This window comes from Glandiceps talaboti, chromosome 1, assembly GCF_964340395.1.
Source record: "Glandiceps talaboti chromosome 1, keGlaTala1.1, whole genome shotgun sequence".
Taxonomy (NCBI): Eukaryota; Metazoa; Hemichordata; class Enteropneusta; family Spengelidae; genus Glandiceps; species Glandiceps talaboti.
Genome location: NC_135549.1, coordinates 9,972,882 through 10,000,077, shown reverse-complemented (window position 1 = coordinate 10,000,077; position 27,196 = coordinate 9,972,882). Strand labels below are relative to the sequence as shown.

The window sequence follows — 27,196 nt, the reverse complement described above, 5'->3', positions numbered from 1 at the left end:
GGACCGTCATCTGAAAACAGCTCGCGATTTGTGAAGGGGGAGGTGAAGGGTCATTAAGTTTATTGATCAGTATTCATTTTGAGTAACCACACCGCCACGTGATTATATTGACCGAGTCTGACTCTACAACGTTCCGAGTAATTGCTATCAAATACTGCCACTGAGTGGAATAAGGTAAACATTACAAGCATCTCGTAACATATGCTGTGTTGGGAAATGGTCATTTCAAGAGCCAAAGATGTTTAGCACAACTGAACTGATAAGGTTCAGTAGTGCTATAGGCATGGCAGAGTGTCTGTCTGTCTGTCTGTCTGTCTGTCTGTCTGTCTGTCTGTCTGTCTGTATGTCTGTCTGTCTGTCTGTCTCTGTGTAATTATGTGAAGTTTGGTCAAAAACTTATATCTCAAAAAGTACTTAGTCAATGAGACTGAAACTTGGTGAGATGTTTCTAGAAGTGTTATCATTCTGCAGATTTTCTTCAAAACATTTTGACACAATTGGCCCTAGCATCCATGACCACGTCCTTAGCAACAACCAAATGGCAGTATATTTTGGTCAAATAACAACATCATCTGGTAGGCAAGTGAGTAAACATTCAAAAAATGTATGCAAATACACCACGCCCACAGCAACAGCCAAACGGTGGTGTATTTCACAAAGATAACGGAGATTCTTAGACAAGTGAAAAAACATTCAAAAAATGTATGTAGATGTGCCTAGCAACAAGACCACGCCCATAGCAACAGCCAAATGATCATGTATATTGCAAAGATAACAAGGATTAATAGCCAAATGAATAAACATTCAAAAACTGTATGCAAATATGCCTAGCAACAAGACCACGCCCATAGCAACAGCCAAATGATCCCGTATATTGCAAAGATAGCATCAAGGATTCATAGACAAGTGAACGAACATTCAAAAATGTATTCAAATATATCAAGCAACATGTATATTGCAAAGATAACAGGGTTGGAAAGGCAACTGGAGAGTCATTCAGCACATGAACACCTATACCTATCACGGCTCAGCATGTGGGTTAACATTTTAAAAACTGTACAGCTATGCTACAACGCCATTGGCGCTATTTTTTAAGTACTCTTTCCCTTCTACATATTCTAGATGCTTTATGTTGGACATCTGATGTGATCGTTTACTTCCAATCTTGGCAACGGTACACAAGAGAGTTTACATTTGTACATGCCACCTTTTCGTGCCTTGAAATGGAGTCAACCTATATATTTCTGTTATTTGGGATCTTTTCGGTTTGTATGTCACAGACAGTCGTCACAAATACACACGTGCCAGGTAAGATGCAGTACTCAGTTATCGATAAAAATACCGGTGACATTTATTTAACGGCTGAAGATGTAGATCGAAAGGGAAGTTCAATCGTATATAAACTTTCTAATGAAAACCTAGAGGTACTGATTTCCATACAAATTGACCGTGCTATTAAGTTTATGATAATCGACTACAATCAAAATGAGATCATTCTGTGTGGTGATAAGGTTTATGACAATGGGAAGTGTTACCCCTATGACTTGGCCACTCTCACCGTAAAAGAAAAGACTTCTTCTACCTGCATTGTGTCAAGCATTTGGAATAGAAATGCGTGTACCCCAACGAGTACAGACGTTGCAGCCTTCTTTTCTAGTGAAAACGAGAACATTCTATACATAGCAACTACTCCTGAATTCGTTGAGTCTCGTATTTGCGAAACACCAAGATTTGCGAGTAGAAATACCATGTCCACAACTGATAGCTATTTGAAATTACTATCATCACCCGAATCCAAGGAGGGGTCATCGGCACTGTATTTGTCAACGTACACAAACACAGTCGTAAATACGTCAGACGCCACTGTGTATGGATTCAGTCTTAATGGATTCGGATACTTCATTGGTACGTATGAATCGAATTCTGGACCCATAGCACGTATTTCCCGCGTTTGTCTGTCAGATAGTGAATTTAAATCGTACATGGAAATACCATTACAATGTCGACAGGGACTCATTTCTCGGGTAAATGACGTCATCCCAAGCAGTGTTGTAACGTGGGCACAGATGACACAAGCTAGTCAAAGTATGGCGGAAAGTCTTGGTTACACAGAAGGTGAAGATGTTCTCTACTATATTATGTCCATGGAAATTTTATGTGTTGTACCAATGACCAGTGTAGAGGCTGCTTTTCAACATAACATACAGCGATGTCTTGATGGTAGAAACCTGACGGTTGCATCTCCAGAAACCAGACACGTTCTCTGTCCACGAAATGTGAGTCTAATTGAAATATTATCTCCAATGCAAAGTAAAGTTATGTGTACATTTCAAAGTAACATTTTGAGTAATTGTGAACATCTAGATATTGTAGAACCTTTTTGTACCATGCGAAATAACAATTTGAATCACCACAAGAGAGAGAAAGAGAGAGAGAGAGAGAGAGAGAGAGAGAGAGAGAGAGAGAGAGAGAGAGAGAGAGAGAGAGAGAGAGAGAGAGAGAGAGAGAGAGAGAGAGAGAGAGGGGGAGAGAGGGGGGGGGGAAGGGAGGGATGGAGATAGAGGGTGAAACAGAATGACAGACACTAACAGACAGATGCGCACTGACATAGTGACAAACGAAAAGCAACACTGTGTACTTTATAGTCATAATTTCATTTTAAATTGTGCTAAACTATGACATATTTCTTAAATATGAAGTCGTCAACGTACTATAATATCACTTATATCGTTACTTATATTAGATCTGTGATAGCATGTAGTTTGATAAAGAAACGTTCAGTCAATCCACTATCAATGGATGATATGTTGGCCACAAACACATTCATTGCTGTCTTTAGGAAATGACTTGAAGCATATAAGGTTTAGACATAGACATTCTCTCAAACCAGAGTAAATTTTTTATGTTGACGACGATGTCATACTTATTACTACGATGATAACGTCGTGGTTTAATTAAACTTTTCGATTGTAATGAGATTGATACATGATTGTTTTGATATAAGATGACCCATACTGGGAACGACCTCACCCATTTCAATCGGTTTTTTTTACTTGAAGGAGCAAATACAAGCTAGTGATGCAGTTTGCGGAATACCTGGTGATTTGCCGGCTTTACCTTTGGCTGGAGGTATACCCCTCTTTGGTGAAGCTGTGATGTATATCGACCGAGCAAAGATTGCCGAAGTCATCACAACTGGGAAGCATTCAATTATAAGCTACAGTGATGGCGAATACTTTAGAGAGGTAATACATGAATTTAGCTTAAGTATATTGCAGACACCTGGTTGTGTTTAAATGTGCCTGATTTTTTTTTCGATTCCTGAACAGAAGACGTAAAAGTCATCTTGTTCACTTCAGTGTTTAAACCTATTGTATTAGAATAGGGAACTTGCAAACCCGCCATGTTGAATGTTGCATCATGGGAAATGTGATAATAAATACTTATGAATTAGCATTGTAAACAATAATGTTACATTGTTTGTTACAACAAATAATCAATTCATAGTCACCCTGACCATTCTGGGTGGATTATTTTATCGGTAGCTCCAGATTAGGTATTACGATAACCACAGATAATCACATAGTCCTTTGCGTCTGAGCATGCTCAGTCTGGATTGCAAGTTCCCTATTTATTTGTTGTTCATAAATTCTTTTTTTTTAATCGTAGGTTATATTTTTGTTTTTATTAGAGGTTAATTTCATCAAGTCCTGGCAGTTTACCGCAGTTGAATGATTATACGCCATCTTGTCCACGAATCAACAAACAATTATTACTACATCCAGACAGCATACACAACTTCATATTGGAGGGAGTCTCATCAGAATCACAGGACGCACACGTCTTACCAGAGGTAAGTCAACATACATACATACATACATACATACATACATACATACATACATACACACACACCCACATACATACATACATACATACATACATACATACATACATACATACATACATACATACATACATACATATACATACATACATACATACCTACATACATACATACATACATACATACATACATACATACATACATACATACCTACATACATACATACATACATACATACATACATACATACCTACTTACCTACCTACCTACCTACATACATACATACATACATACATACATACATACATACATACATACATACATACCTACATACATACATACATACATACATACATACATACCTACTTACCTACCTACCTACATACATACATACATACATACATACATACATACATACATACATACATACATACATACATACATACATACATTCATACATACATACATACATACATACATACATACATACATACATACATACATACATACATACATACATACATACATACATACATACATACATACAAAGAAATGCATATGGAACTTGTGAATAAATAGATGTAAAATCCGACGTTTCGAATAAAAATTCTTTATCAAGGTATTTATCGGCAAGCTTTAGACATATTAGGTAAACACCTGGATATATCTGAATGTAATGGAACAGAACGACATATATACAGACATACATAAATAATTGTTCATCGTTTGAAATATATTACATGTATTGGCTGTTACTCCCGCTGTCTGATAAAATCTTTAAAGTCAAAACAACGTGGCAATCACGAGAGCATCACCAATTGAAGGTTTTAAACGCCTACAAGTGAGACTTATACCTATCAAGGAATCAGGGTGTTTCTGACGTCGAAATGACCTATTACAGAATAACTTGTTAATGACATTGTAAAACGATTGATTCTAGGGACGATCGACAAAAGTGACGAAACACCTTTCGTCAAACTGTACTGTAAATTTAGGCTGCTCCTCCTGTGTGTCTGACCCCTATTGTGGATGGTGTCGTCAAGAAAAAAGGTACCTAATAGATATACGTGTATCAATTTATTTTGATTATTTTGTAAACCTTCATCAGGACACATGTACACGCACGTAAAGTCACATTGAAGTATTCAGGCAGGCTGGAATCCGTATGCCCATATACATGCATGCAACTTTGTCATTTTTAGTATAACTGGACGGAGGTTTAGTATACAATAGGCATGGTAAAGCGTTTGTCAGTCAATCTGTCTGTCTGTCTGTCTGTCTGTCTGTATGTCTGTCTGTCTGTCTGTCGGTCTGTCTTAACAACGTAATGTCAAAATCAGCCGGACCAACTTTGGTATTTGGTGGGTGACATTTGTTTGGGTGTCTAATCGGGAATTTGTTCAAAGCAAAATGATCGCATCACACATGTGATTTGGAGAAAAGATTTGGCCAAAAAACTTAAATTCAAAAACCACTGCACAGATTGGTTTGGATTTCGGTGGCAATGTTCTTAGGGATGTGTGAATGAAGAATTGTTCATGACATGATTATTCCATAAGTGATATGCAAATTTGGTCTAAAAAATCTCTTTTTGGTCTAAAACTTATAGCTCGTAAAATACCCAGTGAATTGGGCTGAAGTTTGGCGGGAAAGTTTCTGTACGTGTTATTCTGCAGATATTATTCAAAATATTTTGACACAATAATTATCCCTACAACTATGACCTTAGCAACAGCCAAATGCTGTTTTAAATTGCTAAGATCATGAAACGTACATTGAATAAACATTGAAAATGTATACAAAGATGCCTAGCAACTGAAATACGCCCATAGCAACAGCCAAATCATGGTATGAATTACAAAGATAACAGGGATGGGTAGGCAAGTGAATATACGTTAAAAATGTACACAAATATGCCCAAGTCAACGCCCATAGCAACATCCAAATGATGGTATGTATTGCAAGATAATAACATGGATTAATGGACAAGTGAATAGATGTTCCAAAGAATGAACATATATATACCTAGCAACAAGACCACACTCATAGAACAACCAAATTATGGTGTATATTGCAAAGATAACGGGAATAGTTAGACAACTGGATAAATATACAAAAAAGTGAACATACATATGCCTAGAAACAAGACCACACCCATAGCAAGAACCAAATTGTGGTGTGTAATGCATTGGTAACAAAAAGATTACTAGACAAGTGAAAAAAAATCATTTAAAAAATGTATGCAGATATGCCTAGCAACAAGACCATGTCCATAGCAACATCCAAATGATGGCGTATACATAAAGTAAACACACATATGCCTAGCAACAAACCCACGCCCATAACAACGGTGAAATTGTGGTGAATATGGCAAAGGTAACAACAGGGCTGGATGTGTAAACTTTCAGCAAATGGGTATATTTGCCTAGCAACTACTCCACGTCCACAGCAACATTGCAATGATATAAATATACTGCAAAAATAAAAATTGATGGTCAGACAAGTTGATGATTTTTAATGATGCATTAACTACTAAAGTTGTGGTACAACGCCATTGGTGCCGTTTTTTCATCAGGTAACCAAAGATACATTCACTAAAAATTGGTGAATTACTCATAAAAAACATTGCAGATGTTAGTTAATAATCAATATGTAGAGATACATTTAAGTCATGAGTGAACCCTAGTAATATGTCGCTATGTTAAAACTGAACTAGTTTGTAACTGTAATATCATTTTTTTTATCACACAACCATGCTCTGTTCACTGAAAATTGTTAAAATACTAATAATTATACATTAAACATGTTATGATGTTAATCAGCGGTAGATCTTATCCGTAAATAGTTCAGTAACAGGTTGAAATCGTGATCGCCGTTGAGGGCGCTAATTTTTAGATGCTGATTAAAAAATGATTTGTCGTACCATATCATGTATACAGCTACAAAAATACGTTTAGGCACAGGTGATTCAATAATGTTCACGGTGTACGACATTACGAGTAAGTTTTTTTTTCTAACAAAACATTTTCATAAAAATATTCCCGTTACAGCTAGTGCAGTTCTAATAGGTTGATTTGTATGTTTGGCTCCCAAACTTTCGAAATGTTCATGATTGTAATCATATTTAGGAAATGTATTGTGTGTGTGTGTGTGTGTGTGTGTGTGTGTGTGCGTGCGTGCGTACACGTGTTTCTTTATTTGATCCACACCGTCTTGACTGTATGACTATATATAGGTGTACACTGGAGGCACTCTGTCCGAGTGGTGAATGGTTACAGCAAGATGCGTCCTCCTTTTATCGAGAGGATGGGCGTTTTGTAATTAGTCCTGTATGTGTATACATCGATCTTGTTGGTGAATATTGGGTTCAGGTGAGACCATATGCATATTTTTGGAACACGTTACTGTATGTCATTATTTCCATTTCTTGAATGTTTTAACATAACTAAGTGTTTATCCATTAATTCGCTTAACAATTGATACACTGTATGATTGTCAGCAGTAATTTGATCGATATGTTCTGATCTTAAAGTACCTAACCCTAACACTAACCAATGTCACAGGGGCAGGAGGGGAATGCCAAAATCACAAAGTAATGTAAAGTTAGACAATACAAGGAAAACAACAACTTACAATATAAATTATGTGAAAACTAAAATTATTTTCAAGTATCAAAATCTATACATTACATCTCAGACCACTAAAAATACGTTAGTGGTCAGAGATTACATTCAACTTGTTAATCTTAAGAATATAATCATTTATTAACCATATACTAATATGCCGTCAAGTCACTATAGTAATATTAGTAGTGGTTTCAGATATATCAAACATCATGTCTTGGTCTGAGTGTCACGTTGGAACATTATACAGTAAAACGTTTCGTTTATGTCTTGGAGGCATTTTAGCTTTACTTGTAGAGGCCTGGGGTCATTTCGAGATAGTTAGAGTTCATCATCAAACCGTCTGAAGTTGTACACACAATATTTAAAGGGGTATAAACTTGGTGTTTACGTGTTTTAGGGTAATCTTTGCTACATATTCAAACCTACCTGTATAATCTTCATCACGTGCTATTGACAGAACCTCATCAGCCACATTGTTCAATGACATGGGATTCGATGACTTGAGTACAGTATACTACAATGTTGAGGAATCCCTACTATTTCATCAACTGTTGTAACAATATAATGCCAGAAAACAACTTTTAATGCCATCGAAGACATGCATCAACATGAATATAATACTAGATTTATTAGATTTTATGTGAACTTAGTATTTTTCACTTATAAATCGTTAAAACAGTATATAAACTCAGATTGTGCCATTTGAATATCTCTATCACATTTAGAGAATGAATTGTCTTCCAAATCAAATCAAATTTCATCTCTCATCTTGTTCTGCTATAGTTTTCCCCAGATGCTGGATTACTTTCGAGTTCAACCGAACTTACTGTAAATATCACTAGTGAGAAGTCATTACCGATATATCTTGATACCCCTGTACTGATATACATCGGTGATATACGAAAGTGTGATGATGTGGAGCTTTTGACGGCTGGTTACAATGAAACAGAGCTTGGTTTGACATCATCTAACTCCGGGTAAGGCCCTTTATGGAGCTATATATGACATACTATTATTAGAGTAAAAGAAGTGCTACCATAAATATACATGAGAAAGAAGTTTCAAGTCGATTGCAGGGACGTGTTATATCATTCCGTTAAACAGTGAATGCTTCCTCACATTTTCCTGCTATTCATTGCAATCGTTTTCAATCCGCTCTCTCCATATATATAGTCAAGCTCCCCAATATGACCAACATCCTTTCCATACCGAACCAATTCACCAATATTCATCATATAGCAATGTGTATGTATGTATGTATGTATGTATGTATGTATGTATGTATGTATGTATGTATGTATAATGTATGTATGTATGTATGTATGTATGTATGTACGTATGTATGTATGTATAATGTGCGTGCGTGCGTGTTTGTGTTTGTTTGTTTGTTTGTTTGTTTGTTTGTTTGTTTGTTTGTGTGTGTGTGTGTGTGTGTGTGTGTGTGTGTGTGTGTAGTTAATATTTAACTTATAACTTAATATTCATTTATTCCGAGAAATATAAGATACAATGTCCTGATGATACAGTTATATATAAATATATTGATATCCGAAAAGGGGGTTATGGATAGTTGAGCAGCATCTAATCGATTCCACCCCTTTACATCATGAGTGCGTGTATTAGACTAACGGTCTTGTTTGTGTTATGTCAGTTACAGTTACTTATTTCGGTGTCGGGTACCGAAATCACTGGAGAAATATGAAACTGTTGTATCAGTATTAGTCTATGATTTCCCATACGGCATCAACCTTTGGCTTAATTCGACGGAGAAGTTCAAAATTGCGGTGAGTAGATAATGAGACATTAGAAATTGGTATATATATATATTATATGTGTATTTTGTTAACTCAGGGCAATGACGAGCAGAGTTCCATTGTCGCAAACACTTATCAATTAGTGTAGCACATTCAGATATACATGTACATGAATAGAAGGAGGTTAATGGTATTTATATGTAGCTGTAGGTACCATTTACACATTTCCATCTTATCCTGGCTCTCTACAGACCCCCGTGTTTGGAAACTTCATGCCGACAAAAGGCCCAGAGTCTGGTGGAACACTGTTGGAAATAACCGGTGAACATTTGCTCACTGGCAATTCTATCAACATCACCATTGCCGGGGTACTTTGTCAACTACGCAGGTAACAGACTACAGCGGCAATTCTTACTTTCGCCCATTTTGATTTTTCTCCACTATATATAAAGCACTGTTTAATATTTGTGCATTTAACGATGAACGAGACATATAAATGATGGATAAAGGCCAAATCTGCATGTGAATAGGGGTCTGCTTAATGTGATGCTCATTATGCTAGATGACTTTCACCATGTAACACGCTCACAGGTACACGTTGAGAAGTGTCGAGACACTCACTCAGGATTGACAATGGGTCCTTTAATGTGACACTGACATATAGAATGAACATTAATAGCCTGATACATATGTAAGTACACCGATAGGATTTTAATAGTTAATTACCCATAGATGTACACATACATATACAAATGTAAAGATTAAGAGATTTACAACTCTTTTCTTCCAAAGCTAAGCTAACTATTACAAATAACAATTATTCAATGTTTGTGCCGTGTCTCATTAAGGGCCTATTCCACCAATGAGCGTCTGTTTTGTATCACGGGAAGCGTACCTAATCCCATGGATTCACGCGTGACTATCACATACGAGGGACAGTACACAGTGGAATCGATTCGACGATATATATACACAGAAGACCCGTTCATTGAACTTATCTATCCATTGAGGACATTTGTTGGGTAGGTATACAGTAATGTGGTGACCAAAACTACGTAAATCTGTACAAATAACATTTGTAGGGTATGTATACAATAATGTGGTGATCATAAGTGTACGTAAATCTGTACAAATAACATTTTTTTGGGTATGGCGATAAAACAATGTGGTGGCCATAATTGTAAGTAAATGTTTACAAATAACATTTGTTGGGTATGTATACAATAATGTGGTGATCATAATTGTATGTAAATCTGTACAAATAACATTTTTTGGGTATGGCGATAAAACAATGTGGTGGCCATAATTGTAAGTAAATGTTTACAAATAACATTTGTTGTGTATAGGTATACAGTAATGTGGTGGCCATAATTGTGCATAACTTAAAGGAATGAGCAGAATTTACGACAGACTAGGGGGAAGGGGGGGGGGTTGAGGAGAAATATATCGAACAATTGCTTGTATGAATGTGAGGCTTGATAAATTAGGAATTTCAACATATAATGTGTACTAATGTGTTACAGGAACTTGCATTTTGAGCATGGTATTTGTTGTATTGACTTATAGTTAATATGTAAGCAGCATATGACAGTCAGGGAGAATTTCAAATGTATACATAAATAGCATTACGTTATGCACGTCTCAATTCACAGTTTATCTATCCAATATGCAAATATTAGAATGACAGTAACTTTAAAAGCATACATTACTACTACTGACAACACATGAAAACAATAATGTTATGTGAATAATTTTGTTCATATTAACAGCGGGGGTGCGATCCAGTACATAACTGGTACGAATCTAGATTCCATTGCAAGACCACAGTTCGTTGTTGTGATGTCTATCAATAGCAGCTTTGTCGATGAATTCAAAAATGTAAGTTTGATTTGGAACATATTATCACATTTTCAATCCCACTTTTAGACACACAAGTTTACAAAAAACGAACTTATATTACATACAAAATTAATATATGTTTAGTGATGCACAAAATAACCATTCAACTTCAATTTTCTTTTAACTTAAAACCCTCACAACCTCGGTACACTAAAGAGTGTCACCATGATTCCATATTACATGTGTGTGTGTGTGTGTGTGTGTGTGTGTGTGTGTGTGTGTGTGTGTGTGTGTGTGTAATACATTTCATTCATGCTTGAAGACTACGATTCCAAAAGTTGTGTTTCTTAGCGTACTGTTCGTGGTATTAAAACGATTATCGATGTAGATGTTAAATGAATGTGTAAATGGAGATTGAACTGCACAGTGGTTCTTCTGAATTTACGAGTAAGTCCTCTCTATGTAATAGTACTTACGGCTATATGTAATCACAGCAAGTTTTGCATATTGATCGGGGAATTTGCATATTTTTCAGTTTCCCACTTCACCATGTTTTTTGTCTCCTTGTAACCCAGGACTGCAAAGTATGGAACGCTACGTCAATGACATGTCCTTCTCCAGAAATCAATATATCCGCCACGTTAGAAGAGTCTACGGTTAAACGTAGTACTGATGATGAGGAGTGTTATTTTGTTACACGCACTGCCAGTGGAGACCCGGTAGAATTTCAAATTGGGTTTATCATGGACGGTGTTGAAGCTTGGCTTCCATCATACATCGATCAATACCTAGACCAGCAATATACCACCCTAACAGTAGCCAGGGATCCAGTGTTTTACACGTTTGCTGGTGACAGTAATATCACCTCTTTCAATCCAGAAGATGACCAGTATCTTGTAATAGAGGTAGATAAATAGTTCATCGTACATACAAGAGAGCTTTACTTTAAAGGCAGGATTACACTGGAAATGGAGTGATAGTGGAGAGGATGGTTGGTATGTGTATGTGTATGTATATGTGTGTGTGTGTGTGTGTGTGTGTGCACGCGCGCGCGTGCGTGCGTGTGCGTGTGCTGAGAAATTTATGTTGTATGCAAGGAGCTTAGGATCGGAGCCTGAACTGAGTAACCTGCTAAAAATGAGATGGGATGGGATGGTTTTGACTGCAACTCATATTGAGATTGTTATTGACGTGTTCATTTCAGGGAGAGAGACTTGACTGTGGTGCGATGAAACAAGACATGACAGTTGAAGTTGGAGTAGACTTCTGCAAACCAATAATCTCTCTGTATGGCACGCAACTAACATGCAAACCGCCAGAGGATGAACCTCCAATCAGAAATATATATGCCACCGACCATGGTTTACCACACGTTTCGGTAAGTTTATCTACTTCAAAAGAACGGATTGCAATATATTGGGGCGCTATCTTTACATATTGTAAAAGCAAAATGGTATATTACTTATCGACCAGTGTAGCCAGTTGATTTTCTACCTTGTATGTATCCAACTGGTAGACAGTAGGTAAAGGTACGAAGCTACTAATATACTACGTAATGACAAACAGTCACAGAAATATGCGTATGATTGTCACAGATCTAGATGCATTTGTTATATATCGGCAAAACCACGATAGATCACGATAACAGATGTTGCTGGATCGTCTGCCCTAAATTTACAACTTTTCATCCAGCTCTATCGTCTGCATGCCAATCACAACTTTTCATCATGTTGTATCGTCTCCCCCCCCCCCCCATTTATAACTTTTCATCGTGCTTTATCGTCAGCTCTCTATTTATAACTGTTCATCGTGCTGTATCGTCTGCACTTATCTTTGACAGGTGAAAGTTGGTACAGGTTCAGTCTATCACATTGGATACATAGAATACCAACAGTCAGCCTCATCGGGTATTCAAGGATGGGTTATCGCAATTGCGGTTTGTGTCATTCTATTGGTGGTCATAGCTCTAGCTGCTGTGGTCATTTATTTTGTTCTTCGAGACAGAGGACAACGGAAGAAAGGCAAGTACAGAGTATCGAAACTGAAAGATAACGACTATGAAATACCTGGACCCCATCAGTCAGTGACGTACACGTCTCCAAATGGAGCGGAAGGGGACACGGTTTATCTCTATCCTGAAGACAAAGGTATTTCTAAAGTGTATTTTTTTTACTACAACAGAACTGTGGTTCATTGGTGTTATAGGCATAATGAAATGTATGTTTACATGTATGTATGTATGTATGTATGTATGTATGTATGTATGTATGTATGTATGTATGTGACTGACTCTGTCTGTCTGTCTGTCTGTCTGTCTGTCATAAATGAGGTTTACGAGACATGCTCCCCGGTATGTACCAAATTATATAGAATTTGAAGCTTGCACTCTTCAAATATATAGCCTAGTCACTAATTACATTATCAAACTATATGGCACATGGACTTTGTTATCATCAATGTATGTACCAAATTATGTTGAGTTTGAAACATTGAAACCCATTAATACATACATGCAAATGACTCATTAAACTATGAGTTACACCATTAAGCTTTGAGACATGTGCGCCCTGAACGTGAATGTGATTACAAAGTTGTATGGAACTTAAAGCTTGCACCCTTCAAATATAACCAAATTACTGAAATAGTCGCATGCTCTTTTTTTGTCTTGTTGATAACTTTTTCTTGGCTGCATTTCATTACCAAGGTGTCATGTACATGTAAGCCCATTTGGCTTGGAGGTCATGTATTGTAACTTTTTGTAGATGTGTCATACTTTACCCCATGTCACTTTAATAAAATATTCTACTACTACTACTACTACTACTACTACTACTACTACTACTACTACTACTACTTTGTAAATATGCCTAGCAAGAAGACCACGCCCATAACAACATCCAAATGACTGTGTGCATTGGAAAGGTAAAAAGGGATGGTTAATAGGGAAGTGGATAAACATCCAAAAAGTGAATGAACATATGCCAAGCAACAAGACCATGCCGATAGCCACAAAAGTGACGAATATTGCATAAATGTTATAAATGCATTATATAGATTTGCTGATATGAATAATTTTTCTCTCGAAGGCAAACAAGAAACCATCACGGAACAGCTGGATGAAGGGTTACGTCTAAAAGTACAGGATGCTTTGATACCAAGTGATAAACTTCAATTACTGAGTAACTATACGCTTGGCAAAGGTGAGTTTATAGTTAGTCATTACTGGATGGTATACTTCAATTACTGAGTAACGATATGCTTGGCAAGGGTGAGTTTATAGTACGTCATTTCCGGATGGTATACTTCAATTACTGAGTAACGATATGCTTGGCAAGGGTGAGTTTATAGTACGTCATTTCCGAATGGTATACTTCAATTACTGAGTAACGATATGCTTGGCAAGGGTGAGTTTATAGTACGTCATTACCGGATGGTACACTTCAATTACTGAGTAACGATATGCTTGGCAAGGGTGAGTTTATAGTACGTCATTACTGGATGGTACACTTCAGTTACTGAGTAACGATATGCTTGGCAAGGGTGAGTTCATAGTACGTCATTACTGAATGGTATACTTCAATTACTGAGTAACGATATGCTTGGCAAGGGTGAGTTTATAGTTCGTCATTACTGAATGGTATACTTCAATTACTGAGTAACGATATGCTTGGCAAGGGTGAGTTTATAGTACGTCATTACTGGATGGTATACTTCAGTTACTGAGTAACGATATGCTTGGCAAGGGTGAGTTTAAAGTTCGTCATTACTGAATGGTATACTTCAATTACTGAGTAACGATATGCTTGGCAAGGGTGAGTTTATAGTACGTCATTACTGAATGGTATACTTCAATTACTGAATAACGATATGCTTGGCAAGGGTGAGTTTATAGTACGTCATTACTGGATGGTACACTTCAATTACTGAGTAACGATATGCTTGGCAAAGATGAGTTTATAGTTCGTCATTACTGGACGGTACACTTCAATTACCGAGTAACGATATGCTTGGCAAGGGTGATTTTATAGTTAGTCATTACAACAAAAGTGACGAATATTGCATAAATAACATCATGGATGGTTAGGCGAGTGGATAAACGTTCAAACAAATTGACAGAATTGACCCAGCAATGAATATACCGCCCATATCAAGTGTAAAATAATTATGGTGTATTCAAAACATTCACATAATAATAGTAAGATAAAAAAAACTATCCATGAACCACATCACTATGTTCATCAAGGTATGGTCGTAGCATCCATCATAACAGGATGCACTTGACGTACAATAACTCCAATTGAGACCCTCTGGTCACAAGCACGTCATTGGGTTCTGTCATATTTAGAATACAGTCATTTTTTGTTCTCAAACAAATATCAGTTTCATGATAATACATGTTATGAATGGATGTATATGTATATAGATTAGGTGATATGAATATTTTTTCTCTCGAAGGCAAACAAGAAACCATCACGGAACAGTTGGATGAAGGGTTACGTCTACAAGTACAGGATGCTTTGATACCAAGTGATAAACTTCAATTACTGAGTAACGATATGCTTGGCAAGGGTGAGTTTATAGTACGTCATTTCCGGATGGTACACTTCAATTACTGAGTAACGATATGCTTGGCAAGGGTGGGTTTATAGTACGTCATTACTGGATGGTATACTTCAATTACTGAGTAACGATATGCTTGGCAAGGGTGAGTTTATAGTACGTCATTACTGGATGGTATACTTCAATTACTGAGTAACGATATGCTTGGCAAGGGTGAGTTTATAGTACGTCATTTCCGGATGGTATACTTCAATTACTGAGTAACGATATGCTTGGCAAGGGTGAGTTTATAGTACGTCATTACTGGATGGTATAATTCAATTACTGAGTAACGATATGCTTGGCAAGGGTGGGTTTATAGTACGTCATTACTGGACGGTACACTTCAATTACTGAGTAACGATATGCTTGGCAAGGGTGAGTTTATAGTACGTCATTTCCGGATGGTATACTTCAGTTACTGAGTAACGATATGCTTGGCAAGGGTGAGTTTATAGTACGTCATTTCCGGATGGTATACTTCAATTACTGAGTAACGATATGCTTGGCAAGGGTGAGTTTATAGTACGTCATTACTGGATGGTATACTTCAATTACTGAGTAACGATATGCTTGGCAAGGGTGAGTTTATAGTACGTCATTTCCGGATGGTATACTTCAGTTACTGAGTAACGATATGCTTGGCAAGGGTGAGTTTATAGTACGTCATTTCCGGATGGTATACTTCAGTTACTGAGTAACGATATGCTTGGCAAGGGTGAGTTTATAGTACGTCATTTCCGGATGGTATACTTCAATTACTGAGTAACGATATGCTTGGCAAGGGTGAGTTTATAGTACGTCATTTCCGGATGGTATACTTCAGTTACTGAGTAACGATATGCTTGGCAAGGATGAGTTTATAGTACGTCATTTCCGGATGGTATACTTCAATTACTGAGTAACGATATGCTTGGCAAGGGTGAGTTTATAGTTCGTCATTACTGGATGGTATACTTCAATTACTGAGTAACGATATGCTTGGCAAGGGTGAGTTTATAGTTCGTCATTACTGGATGGTATACTTCAATTACTGAGTAACGATATGCTTGGCAAGGGTGAGTTTATAGTTCGTCATTACCGGATGGTATACTTCAATTACTGAGTAACGATATGCTTGGCAAGGGTGAGTTTATAGTTCGTCATTACCAGGAGAACTCTGTTTATAAATGGCTATAGTGAAATCTTATTCAGACCGAAGCAATGCCATCACGAAAACCTGGATTAAAAATTCACCTAAATTTGATAAATAAATGTAAAACTTAAGCTTTTAGTAGGTTCTATAGCATGTACATATATTACGGTATTTTCTTGTAGTTTCCTAGCTCAGTTGACATTGAAGAACATTTTTTTTACGTGAAATACTTGCACGCATTATACAAATGTATCTACCAGGACACCATTATGTAGACGTATAGAAACATAATCGAAAGAATTTCGCCAGAATCTGACCATGTTTTGTGGTTTAGACCTTGGGGTAAAAGGCTTTTATGTGCTTGATTTTGTAGCCAAATAGTAAATTATACTTGAAACTAATATATAATGTTCGAGGGAGGTTTTAAATTTGTTTGTATGTTGGACAGGACAATTTGGTCGTGTGGTATTGGGAGAATTTACAGACAAGAATGGACACATTCGACAGGTTGCCGTTAAATCACTCAAAAGTAAGTGCATACAGAATGATTAGCATATAAACCGGTTTTGTTAGTGTTGTCGAAACGTTTGATAGTGTAAGAATCGAAAACTGGTACATGGTACAGTTGGAGGTATTTACATTCACAGACAGAATTTAGAAACACACAACCACAGTATAGCAGTGCCGTGACATCGATCCGTACCACCACTACATACAACACCAAAACATACAACAAAACTACAACAGCAATAATGCATCACTTTCACCACAACCAAAGGGAACAGTACTGTGAATAACGAACGATCCACCTCCACCAGGACCACTAGAGACAACAACACCATACCACTAGGACAATGCACCAACACACTGACCGATATTACTACAAATACCATCACCATCACCATCACTGTGAATAGTGTAATCAAACCACTTCTAGAATCATCACCACGAAACTAACAAAACAACAAGTCTTAAAGTGACTGACATAGCTAAGACAATTGGGTATTAAACTTGATATTGCAAGTAAAGAAGCAAATCTGTAGCAGTTTTGTATTCCATAGGATCAGGTACATGATAAGTACTTACCAACATTGATTTTTAGTGAACATTGCTTACGTCTGATCTGTGTAATTTACGCTAATTATATATCCGTTACATTAAGTATCACATCCATCGTTGTTGTACTGTGCAGCCATACTCAATTGTATATTTTCATGAACTTTGCACACACTCTCAAACAGTTACTGATGATGTAACAATCTTACCTTTCACAGAAAATACCAACATTGACGATGTACGTAAATTCTTGGAGGAAGGTATAATGATGAAAGACTTTGATCATCCTAATGTGCTGAGTTTGATTGGTGTATGTATTGATGAAGACCAGAGTCCTCTTATTATATTACCTTACATGAAATATGGGGACTTGAAGTCATACATAGAAATAACAGATAGAGTAAGTATGCGTACGGTTCACATTGTAATCGTGAAAGTGACAAATTAAGGTGTTTTATTTAACATATTGCATGTAAGTCATAAAGTACGAGTACAGTGCATTCACTCCAGAGAAGTTTTAGTGATGCCGAGCTAGTAAGTTCGAAAGGAATACTGCTACGTGAGTGGACAATTGAAGTTAAACATAATGTAAGCTCTCATTTTTTCACATAACAACAGGAATTTACTCTGGGCAAGCTCATTACGTTTTCATTGAATGTCGCTCAAGGGATGGCATACCTAGCTTCCTTGAAATTTGTCCACCGTGACCTGGCTGCCAGAAACTGCATGTGAGTAAATATCATCGTTCATGAATACAACCTTACATGAAACCAATTGTCCTTTGACTATAAGGCCCAAAAAAAGCTGTTCAACGGGCAACCATGCTCAACACTTTGGGTAGGTAGGTCGAATTTTTTTTGATTGGCTAACACAAACTCTTTGTACATGATAATATAACTATTTACGGGTATTACGCCATACGGATAGTCACATACACAGTTTTGCCACACATCATGGTTTTGTAGAATGATATAGTGTAGTTCTGTCATTTAGTTTTAATCCTCTTGTTTACATTATTTGGCTGTCTGATTACTGCTTCCTTTCCATCACTTTTACATGTTATACATAATGGATGTACAACAGCATAGTTGTCTCTCAAGCCACACATATATGCATCATCAGGACCAAGTAAGGCATCCTTCCCTCCACAGTGTATGCAGCATGGTTGAAGTGTAACTGTTGTTGCCGAGTAGTATGCCGTCTCCACAGTGTTGGTACATTTGATGCCTTGTCTCATCACAATAGCATCATGCAGAGTACTGCCCTCAGAAAAGAGACTGTTACCACAAATATACTCATACATCTCTTTGGTGCGCTCTATCTTCATCATCTCTTCTTGTGAGAGCTTCTTTCTAGCATAGATACATCTTGGTTTTCTGCATTCCTTGCATTCGATCAATGATCTCACCTTTCCAGGAAGTAGTGGTTCCTTTCTTACTTTGTCAGTTTCATTCGTTGCCTTTGATAGGATTGATGGTCTGTCTTTATCAGTTGTGTCCTTGCCATAGATTTCATTGAACTCTGTGTAATGCTGTCCATCTGCATCGGTTTTAAGCACAGGGTCTGGAATCCAATGTACATCTTGGAAATTTACTGCTCTTGGTGGACGGACTGTACAATAATTGCAGTCAGGGTTTGTACATTTCTTCAGTTGGAAGATGTATTGACTTGCCTTGCTGTGGACTGACAGGAAGTCTGCTAACTTCTTTAGACTTCTGAGATCTTTTTCTGTACTGTGCTAATGTCAACTGGAGTCTGTTCTATGATTCTGAGAGAGCTAGCCAATCCTTCTCTTGCATCATCACTAGCGGGTTTGTTGATGGTTAGCTGTTCTTCTTTCAGCTTCATTCTTGAAAACAAGTATTCTACTTGTTCTACAACATCTGCCATACTTTCTTCATAGGCAACAGCAAACCCTGGTTTTCTTTCTGCAGCTTCTCTGACATCTTTGACACAGGATCTTGTCTTCATCAACTTCTCATTGCCTTTTGACATCTTCTTTCTCTCTAAAGCTACATTCTTGAGAGCCAAGTTGAGGAGACTCATACATCTTTCTGCAAGGTTTACCCAACTTTGAGTAGGGCATGTTCTAGCTATTACTGCCATGTCTAAGTCAAAGGCAATGAACATACACAGAGTTGACAACTGTGTAGCAAGCCTTGTTGTGAGATGATCAATACCACCATCTGAATACTGTAGATATATTGGCTTGGCCAGTTTTCCATCTGTACAGTAGCCATTATGCCACAAGATACTCACCACTTCAGTGGCATGAGGTAGGGGACTTGATGCTTGAAATACCCTCTCTTTGCAAGTGCAAGTGACAAACACTCTACCATCAAAAAAGGAATCAACAATGCTGTCTGGGATGTTGGGAATAAATGTCACTGATGGAATGATGCCAGCTACATGAAAGTCATGGTCCAGTGCAGCTAGGGTAGTTGTTGTAGTTGTGATGGACTGATTGTGACTTCTTACACCAATAGATGTTGGTTTACCTGGCTCCCCAACTGTAACAACTGCCTTGTCATCTAGGTTTAACATCAACACTATTTCATTGTGTCTTACTGCAAACTCTTTGATTAATCTGGACTGAAAATTTGTAAACTTGCTGTCTTCATGTTCAGCTCGCAGTAAACGACACTGGACTGCAAACTTAACGTTGAATCTACCTGTACCTGGTTTGCAGTTTTCAGATATGGATTCTTTGGTGTGAAGTGCAGCCTTGTCCACTGTACACTTGGAATAGCTGTCACTGTGTCTTTCCCATTCTTCTCTAAACGTTCTATTATTCTGTTTCTTAAATCAGCAACAGATATAGCCACTGGCATGTATAAGTATTGGCTGTGTTTTCAATCCTGTACCTGAGCTTCATATTCATTGAAATAGGCATCCATTTCATTCCGGAAATCATCGAATTTTGTACCTCCTGGATTACCATTCATCTTCCTTAGGTCATAAATCACATCAAGATCATCAAGATTCAGCAAATATTCCAGCACCCTGTTATCCACTTCTAGTTTTCTCTTGTCATTTGCTGCACTTGCATCCAATACCATTGATTTGTACATATTTCTTAGCAAGCTTTTTGCTATGTTAGTTGCTGCACTCCACTGACTAAGGAAATCATGGCGCATACATCTGGTTGCATATGTAGGTAAATCAGCAATCAAGGCTGCTGTTAATCTTGCTGTCTCTCCTTCCTTTCTATCTTCTATATTCACTGGAATTCTCCATGCCCATGTCAGGGTTCCCAGATAATTGCCATGACCATACTTGTAAAGAATTATTGGAAATGATAGTTGAATCTTCTCGAACCAGTGAAGCCTTTTGTATCTATCTTGAGGTGCAAAATCCAAAATATCTATCGGTTTGTACACTGGGATGAGTCTCAGTGCTCTTTCCACTGTGTGATATTGTGGATCAGTAACAGAGGAGTGTGCATCAACTGTGTATATGTCACTATTGAACTGTGGTTGCCATACAGGTTCCATGGACATATGGCGCTGCTTCTGGCTATAGTTCATTTTGCAATCTATGTGACTTCATCTTAAGAAATGAAGCTATGATACCATCCAACCAGCTTCTCAGTGTTGAGTACGCTGTCTTTGCAAGCCAGGGCATCATCATCATTTCTTCCAATGGTTGTAATGCAGAAGAAATACCATCTACTACTGTTAGTTTTGGTTTTGAATGTTTCTTGGCTTTATAGTCATTGTTGCCATGAAATTTATCCAAGGCTGGTGGAAGCCTACAGCGACATATAACTTCATCATGATGTGCATCTAAAAGCCACAAGGCATTTTTGACAACAGAAACAAAGTTTTCTCCACTTGTGATGAACTTCCATTGGAACAGAATGTTCTTCTCTGTGCACAGATCAACAAGGTCAATAATACATTCATACATCAACATACATTTGTGAAGACTCTAGTCTTGGAATTCATTTCTGTCTCCATTTGTTGCTGGTCCTTTTGAGCACCCATCATCACAGAAAAGGCATTCTGCTGTTCCTTCATCATCATTTCTTTTTTATGCATATGATAGGTGACATATTTGGAATTGAATTCTAGCAGACAGCTATAGAACAATCAAAGTCAACATCATTAGGCTTGGTACCATCAGAACCACAAATAGACACCTGTTCACTTTCAGATTGTCAGCATCTGGTACTCCAGTTATCACTGTCAAAATAGGAATAATAAAGACCACATTTTTAGCCAAGAGCCAAGTACTATGAGATGGCAGGATGAAACTGTTAATAACACTAGTAACAGTAGACAGGAATAATTGTGTTGTATATAAGACTGTATATTATATCAAAGTACATCTGTATGCTCCTTGATTTTAAACAATTTATTATTCTGGTGAGGGAATTCATTTTGAGAGCAGCACAGTTTGCTTGTATTATATCATATTGTAGATATCCAACAACCTTCAATTTACTCAACCCATTCTCATAAAAAATATTACCAATATGGATTCTAAATTCAAGAGTCGTTTTTGATGAATTTAACGTTCACCCCAAGGATATATTTATTGACAAGCCTTACTGTGTTTACATCATTCTCACATCCTGTATATTTATATTTTCTCTGAATATTTACATGACTTTTGATAGTGCTAATTTATTCACAAATGCTGACATTGCAAGTCTTTTGGCCACTTCTTTACAAATTAATAATACAACAAGGTTCATGGGACCACTGTTTTTGTACAGGTCATTTTCATAAAATCAATCGTATGCAAAGTTATTTGATACTTTGAAGTACTGCTTAGCTCGAGTCTTGACCGCATAGTAATTAGTACAGTATGACTAAACTCACATGTTCTGAATCTACATTCTCCGGATACATTCACTGTTCGACATGAGCAAAATAGGATAATAATTTTCACATACCTTTCTCAAAAACATCGCCAAAAGTCATCGTAGTATGGAAAGGACCACATATCTTCCTGTGAATCAAAGGATTCTGTCTGTTTTCGATCACTGTTATCGACAGATATGTAGTGTCGGCTGCCATTTTGCTAATCATCCACTGACATTTGTGGCCACGTGAGGGCGCACAACATTTTCTTGACATGTAAACTATAGCAGGCTTAGCTCTACAAATTGAACGAGACTTCTCTCGTCATTTATAAAAAAAATGAGATTGCCATAATATGGGTCATCGGGCCCATTGAACAGCTTTTTTATTTTTTTATTTTTTTATTTTTTGGCCTTAGATGTTTTCAAGTGAACTCAGACACTGTAATTGAATTGACAGTCTTGTAAATGAAAATCCACGACTCATCTTTTAAAACAAGTCTATGTCTGATAATTTCATTTTTACCTTCCATAAGGAAGGTTATAATATACTTATTAAGTCTGTGTCTGTGCGTGTGTGTGTCTGTATCACCATTTCCGAAAAACGAATACATCAATTCAAACAAAATTTCATAGACATGTTCCGTAGGGTAATGGCAGGAACTGATTAGGTTTTGGTAATAATCCGATGAATATTAATGACCAATTTGAGTAATTAATCGATCAAACGAGTATAAAGTTGGCGTCAGATTCAGATCCAGATTCAGGTAGTGTTCATATCTTATGAACGTTATATTGAGCGTCAGATGGCCTCAGATCCGAAGACACCCAACAGACACAAACCTGAAATAATACCATTGAGACTACAGGGAAGGATTCTGCTTCACTGCCGTCGAGTGTATTCGGATCTGAGGCTTTCTGACACTTAATATGATGCTATCTGAATCTGAATCTGACGCCAACTTTATACTCGTGCTCTACATGGCTCTACACTGAGAAAGACTCTGTTTTCAGGGGTTTCGTACGTGCTAACCTTATTTTGTGTTTCCCTTGGATCTGCACTCTGCATTGGCTGGCCAAACACGAGAAAAAAGAAGACAGAGGCAGGGTATTTAAGTGATTCATACTCACCAGAAAATATTTTTTTTCTTGGCCTTAAAATATGTTTACAATGAGTGCAGAGTTCACAGACAGGTGAAATCATCGTTTCAATTTCGTCAAATATGGACTTTCCCGTTTTCAAATTTCACACACTAATGCGCAGCTGAATAAAGAGAAATTGTGTCTTTTTAGATTTTCGATCAGAAGTTTAGGAAGTATTATATTGACCTCGAACCGTCTCCTTTTTACGGTGTTCTTTTCCGATTTCTCTCGATATGATCGCAACTACCGCTATTTATTGCAAGGCTTGTACATTATCATTTATCTAGCTCTGTATCTCAGGATATAAATACACTCTCAAATATTTATCAAGTGTAAATCTATAATTTATACCCAAATGTGTGTGGTCAAAATATGGAAAATAGACCAAGGATCGTCTAGCCTACGAAAAAAATTTCGTGACAATGTATCAATAATGGTGACCTATACATTGACCTCTATAATTAGTGTACAGTGAGGGCGCGCCCCTCATCAAAATATTGACAATATTCCCGTAGTGATTAAAGGAATGTGTAAACTCGTGGTGGGACAGAAGGAAGTTCAACACGCACATGCCATATCCCGGGTATGTAGGGGATCACGAAAGCCAAATGAAGTCGAGGATGGCAAGCTTTCCTGTGCTGAGAATAGGAGCCGTGGCGGGCATTTCAACAACATTTTTGACAACTAACTTTCATTGGGACTTGACGAATCACAGATATAAGCTAAATTTCTTGCATAAATCATGAAATTCCTTACGGAAGGCATTCAGTTTAAATCTGGTTATGCCCTTTTTTAGCATTGTACAGCGCCTCTGAGCAATTTTAATTGGTATATTGACGTATCATCAATTCTTTGAATTCATATTTCACTTTTAAAACAACATTTTCACCAGGGTTGATGAGTCAGAAACGATAAAGGTTTCTGATTTTGGATTATCACGTGATATTTATGAACGAGAGTACTACGCCAGTGAAGATAAAAAGGCTAAGTTACCGATTCGATGGATGCCATTGGAAAGTATTACGAACAATATATACAATGTGAAGACAGACGTGGTAGGTAACTCAATTACGAATGGATATGATGTTGATGTTGTGCTGTCCTTAACCTACAGAATTTTACCATGGTTCAAAACTTCTCCAAATTCAACTAGAGCCGCTCTTAAAGCTGCACTAGCTACAACAATTTCTTTTAGCAGGTAACCTAATATATATTCACTAATAATTGGTCAGTTACTTATACAAAGCCACTGTATCTGTTAATTAGTGGTCAACAATATCCGTAGGTTGAATACTGACAAGTTTAAATCTTGAGCAAAACCTTGACTTTGAACCTGTCGCCACGTTAAAACTGCACTAGTTTGTCACTGTAGTCATCTTTTTTTGATCAGTTAACCACAATCTATTCACTGAAAAGTGTTAAAGTACAAATAAGAAGACATTGAACATGTTAATCAGCGGTCGATTTTATTATTGCAATAACAGGTTTAAATCATGATCGCCGTTGAGGGCACTGGTGTTTGGGTACGGACCCAAAAATCAATTTGACTTGATTTATAATGTATACAACTACAAAAGATGTGTTCACCATAGGTAATTCAATATGACAATGCATCTTGTTTATCAGTGGTCGTACGGTGTCTTAGTGTGGGAATTGCTGACAAGAGGAGAGTTGCCCTATGCCAGTGTTGACTCCTGGGACATTTCTAACTATCTTGAGAAAGGAAAACGACTACCTCAGCCTGCATATGCCCCTGATGTATTGTGAGTGTCAAAGCATTATATGATTGTTTAATAAAGCAATATTTTTCACAATATACTGCTACGTGATAACTACTGAAGATGACGTCATGTCTATTCATTTTTTTCTTTTCATAACATAAGTAATCAGGGTGAATGTGAAGTACCTATATTTAGGCCACGTTTCCATAATTAATGTAGATTGTCAAAAGACCATCAGTTTTGATAGACTTGTAATATCGACATTTGTATAATTGCAGGTATGAACTTTTACTGAAATGTTGGCACCAAGATCCTTCTCAGCGTCCTGACTTTAGTGATATATGCCAACAACTACAAGACCTGCTAAGTAATGGAGAGCAAGACGACGAAAATTATTATTTGCAACTTGTACAAAGTCCACATTATATGGCTCTCTCTGATTGAGTTATTTACGGTCTGTCTTTATTGGACTAATTATTGACTACGCCAAGTTCATTACACCCATGCTATATATTATGTATAACCTCATACCACTATAGCAACATCACGTGTGGGTGACACTTGTATGAACTTTTTGCTTACCGCTGTCTCTGTTTATCAATAAAAATACAACACCCACCGAAATGCGAGTCTTAGGGTTTACACCAAATGAATGTATCATTTAAATATTGTATCAATAGAAATCCGTCAATTTGAATCATAGTTTTCTAAAATAAAAAATGAAAATTGTTTATATATTTTTGCAGTGAGTACATATGTTCCTATTTGACGACATATATTCGGGAAAAGGGACGATGGCAACATAGTATATATGATTTAATGTATCAAATTAATATCTTCAGAATGTTTCGTAATTGGCTGTATATCTTTGTTTCTAAAGTTATATTTTCACCCAAGAAACTATCTGACAGTACACTTTTAAATACATTGTTTTAACATTCGCAGATAAACGACAAACAAATAATGCTTGTCTTCAAAGTCCTATTTTAGTAATTAGAAATGAGATTCCACTTTCTGTTCAAAATTGTTAAGTATTGTTGTTCATCTTAATCAAGAGAATTATAACGTTGAGGGTTAATTGGTAACAGTGTTTACTGATCGGGAGTATTTTCTGCTGTGATACTAAAAAGGAATTGGCTTCATTATTAGTTAGGAGTATTAGTACTACTTCATTAATAATTACTCAGTAATTATAAGTGGAACGAGTATAGGGTATAGTAGTTCACATAGTTACCAACTTTGAAGTCGATGGATGTTTTGAGTTTTCCTGTATTTTTGTATTTTAATCTAGTAGTTTAACGTACTAGATTTTTTTTCAATATTTAGTCGAGTATTTGCCCGTATTGTAAGTTTATATTCGACATTTGCATGTCCTACGCGAACTACTCAAATGTAGATGAAAGAGCTAGAAGAAACTTGCATTTCTTTGCTTTTGACATTCAAAACTCGAAATTATGAAAGTGTGTACAACCTCGTGTTCAAACATGGTAGGAATGGCTTCATGTCAAATGCAGACGTCGGAGGATATTATCACTATTAATAACTGTGAATACCAGGACATTTTGCAGTTTTACAGCTTTTTGTTTTATTGCATTTTCCAGAATCTACTATAAATCAATAAAATATCACTTCGTGAGACTTGTCAATGGATATGACGTGATTTACGCTG

The 27,196-nt window shown here is 36.9% G+C and overlaps 1 protein-coding gene across 1 annotated transcript; it reads left to right on the top strand.

Annotated features, from left to right (window-relative positions):
* Positions 1-1,313: 1,313 nt before the first annotated feature.
* On the top strand, positions 1,314-27,110 carry LOC144432910 (hepatocyte growth factor receptor-like). The gene is made up of 21 exons (XM_078121214.1): positions 1,314-2,276; positions 3,060-3,245; positions 3,692-3,853; positions 4,788-4,897; positions 7,083-7,218; positions 8,257-8,450; positions 9,125-9,257; positions 9,479-9,615; positions 10,076-10,249; positions 10,997-11,105; positions 11,642-11,971; positions 12,271-12,444; positions 12,907-13,213; positions 14,153-14,266; positions 15,522-15,635; positions 17,249-17,329; positions 18,075-18,256; positions 18,475-18,584; positions 24,699-24,861; positions 25,433-25,569; positions 25,806-27,110. The coding sequence occupies exons 1-21, from the start codon at positions 1,314-1,316 to the stop codon at positions 25,969-25,971; spliced, it is 4,182 nt and encodes a 1,393-aa protein (XP_077977340.1). The 3' UTR covers positions 25,972-27,110.
* The last annotated feature ends 86 nt before the right edge of the window (positions 27,111-27,196 follow it).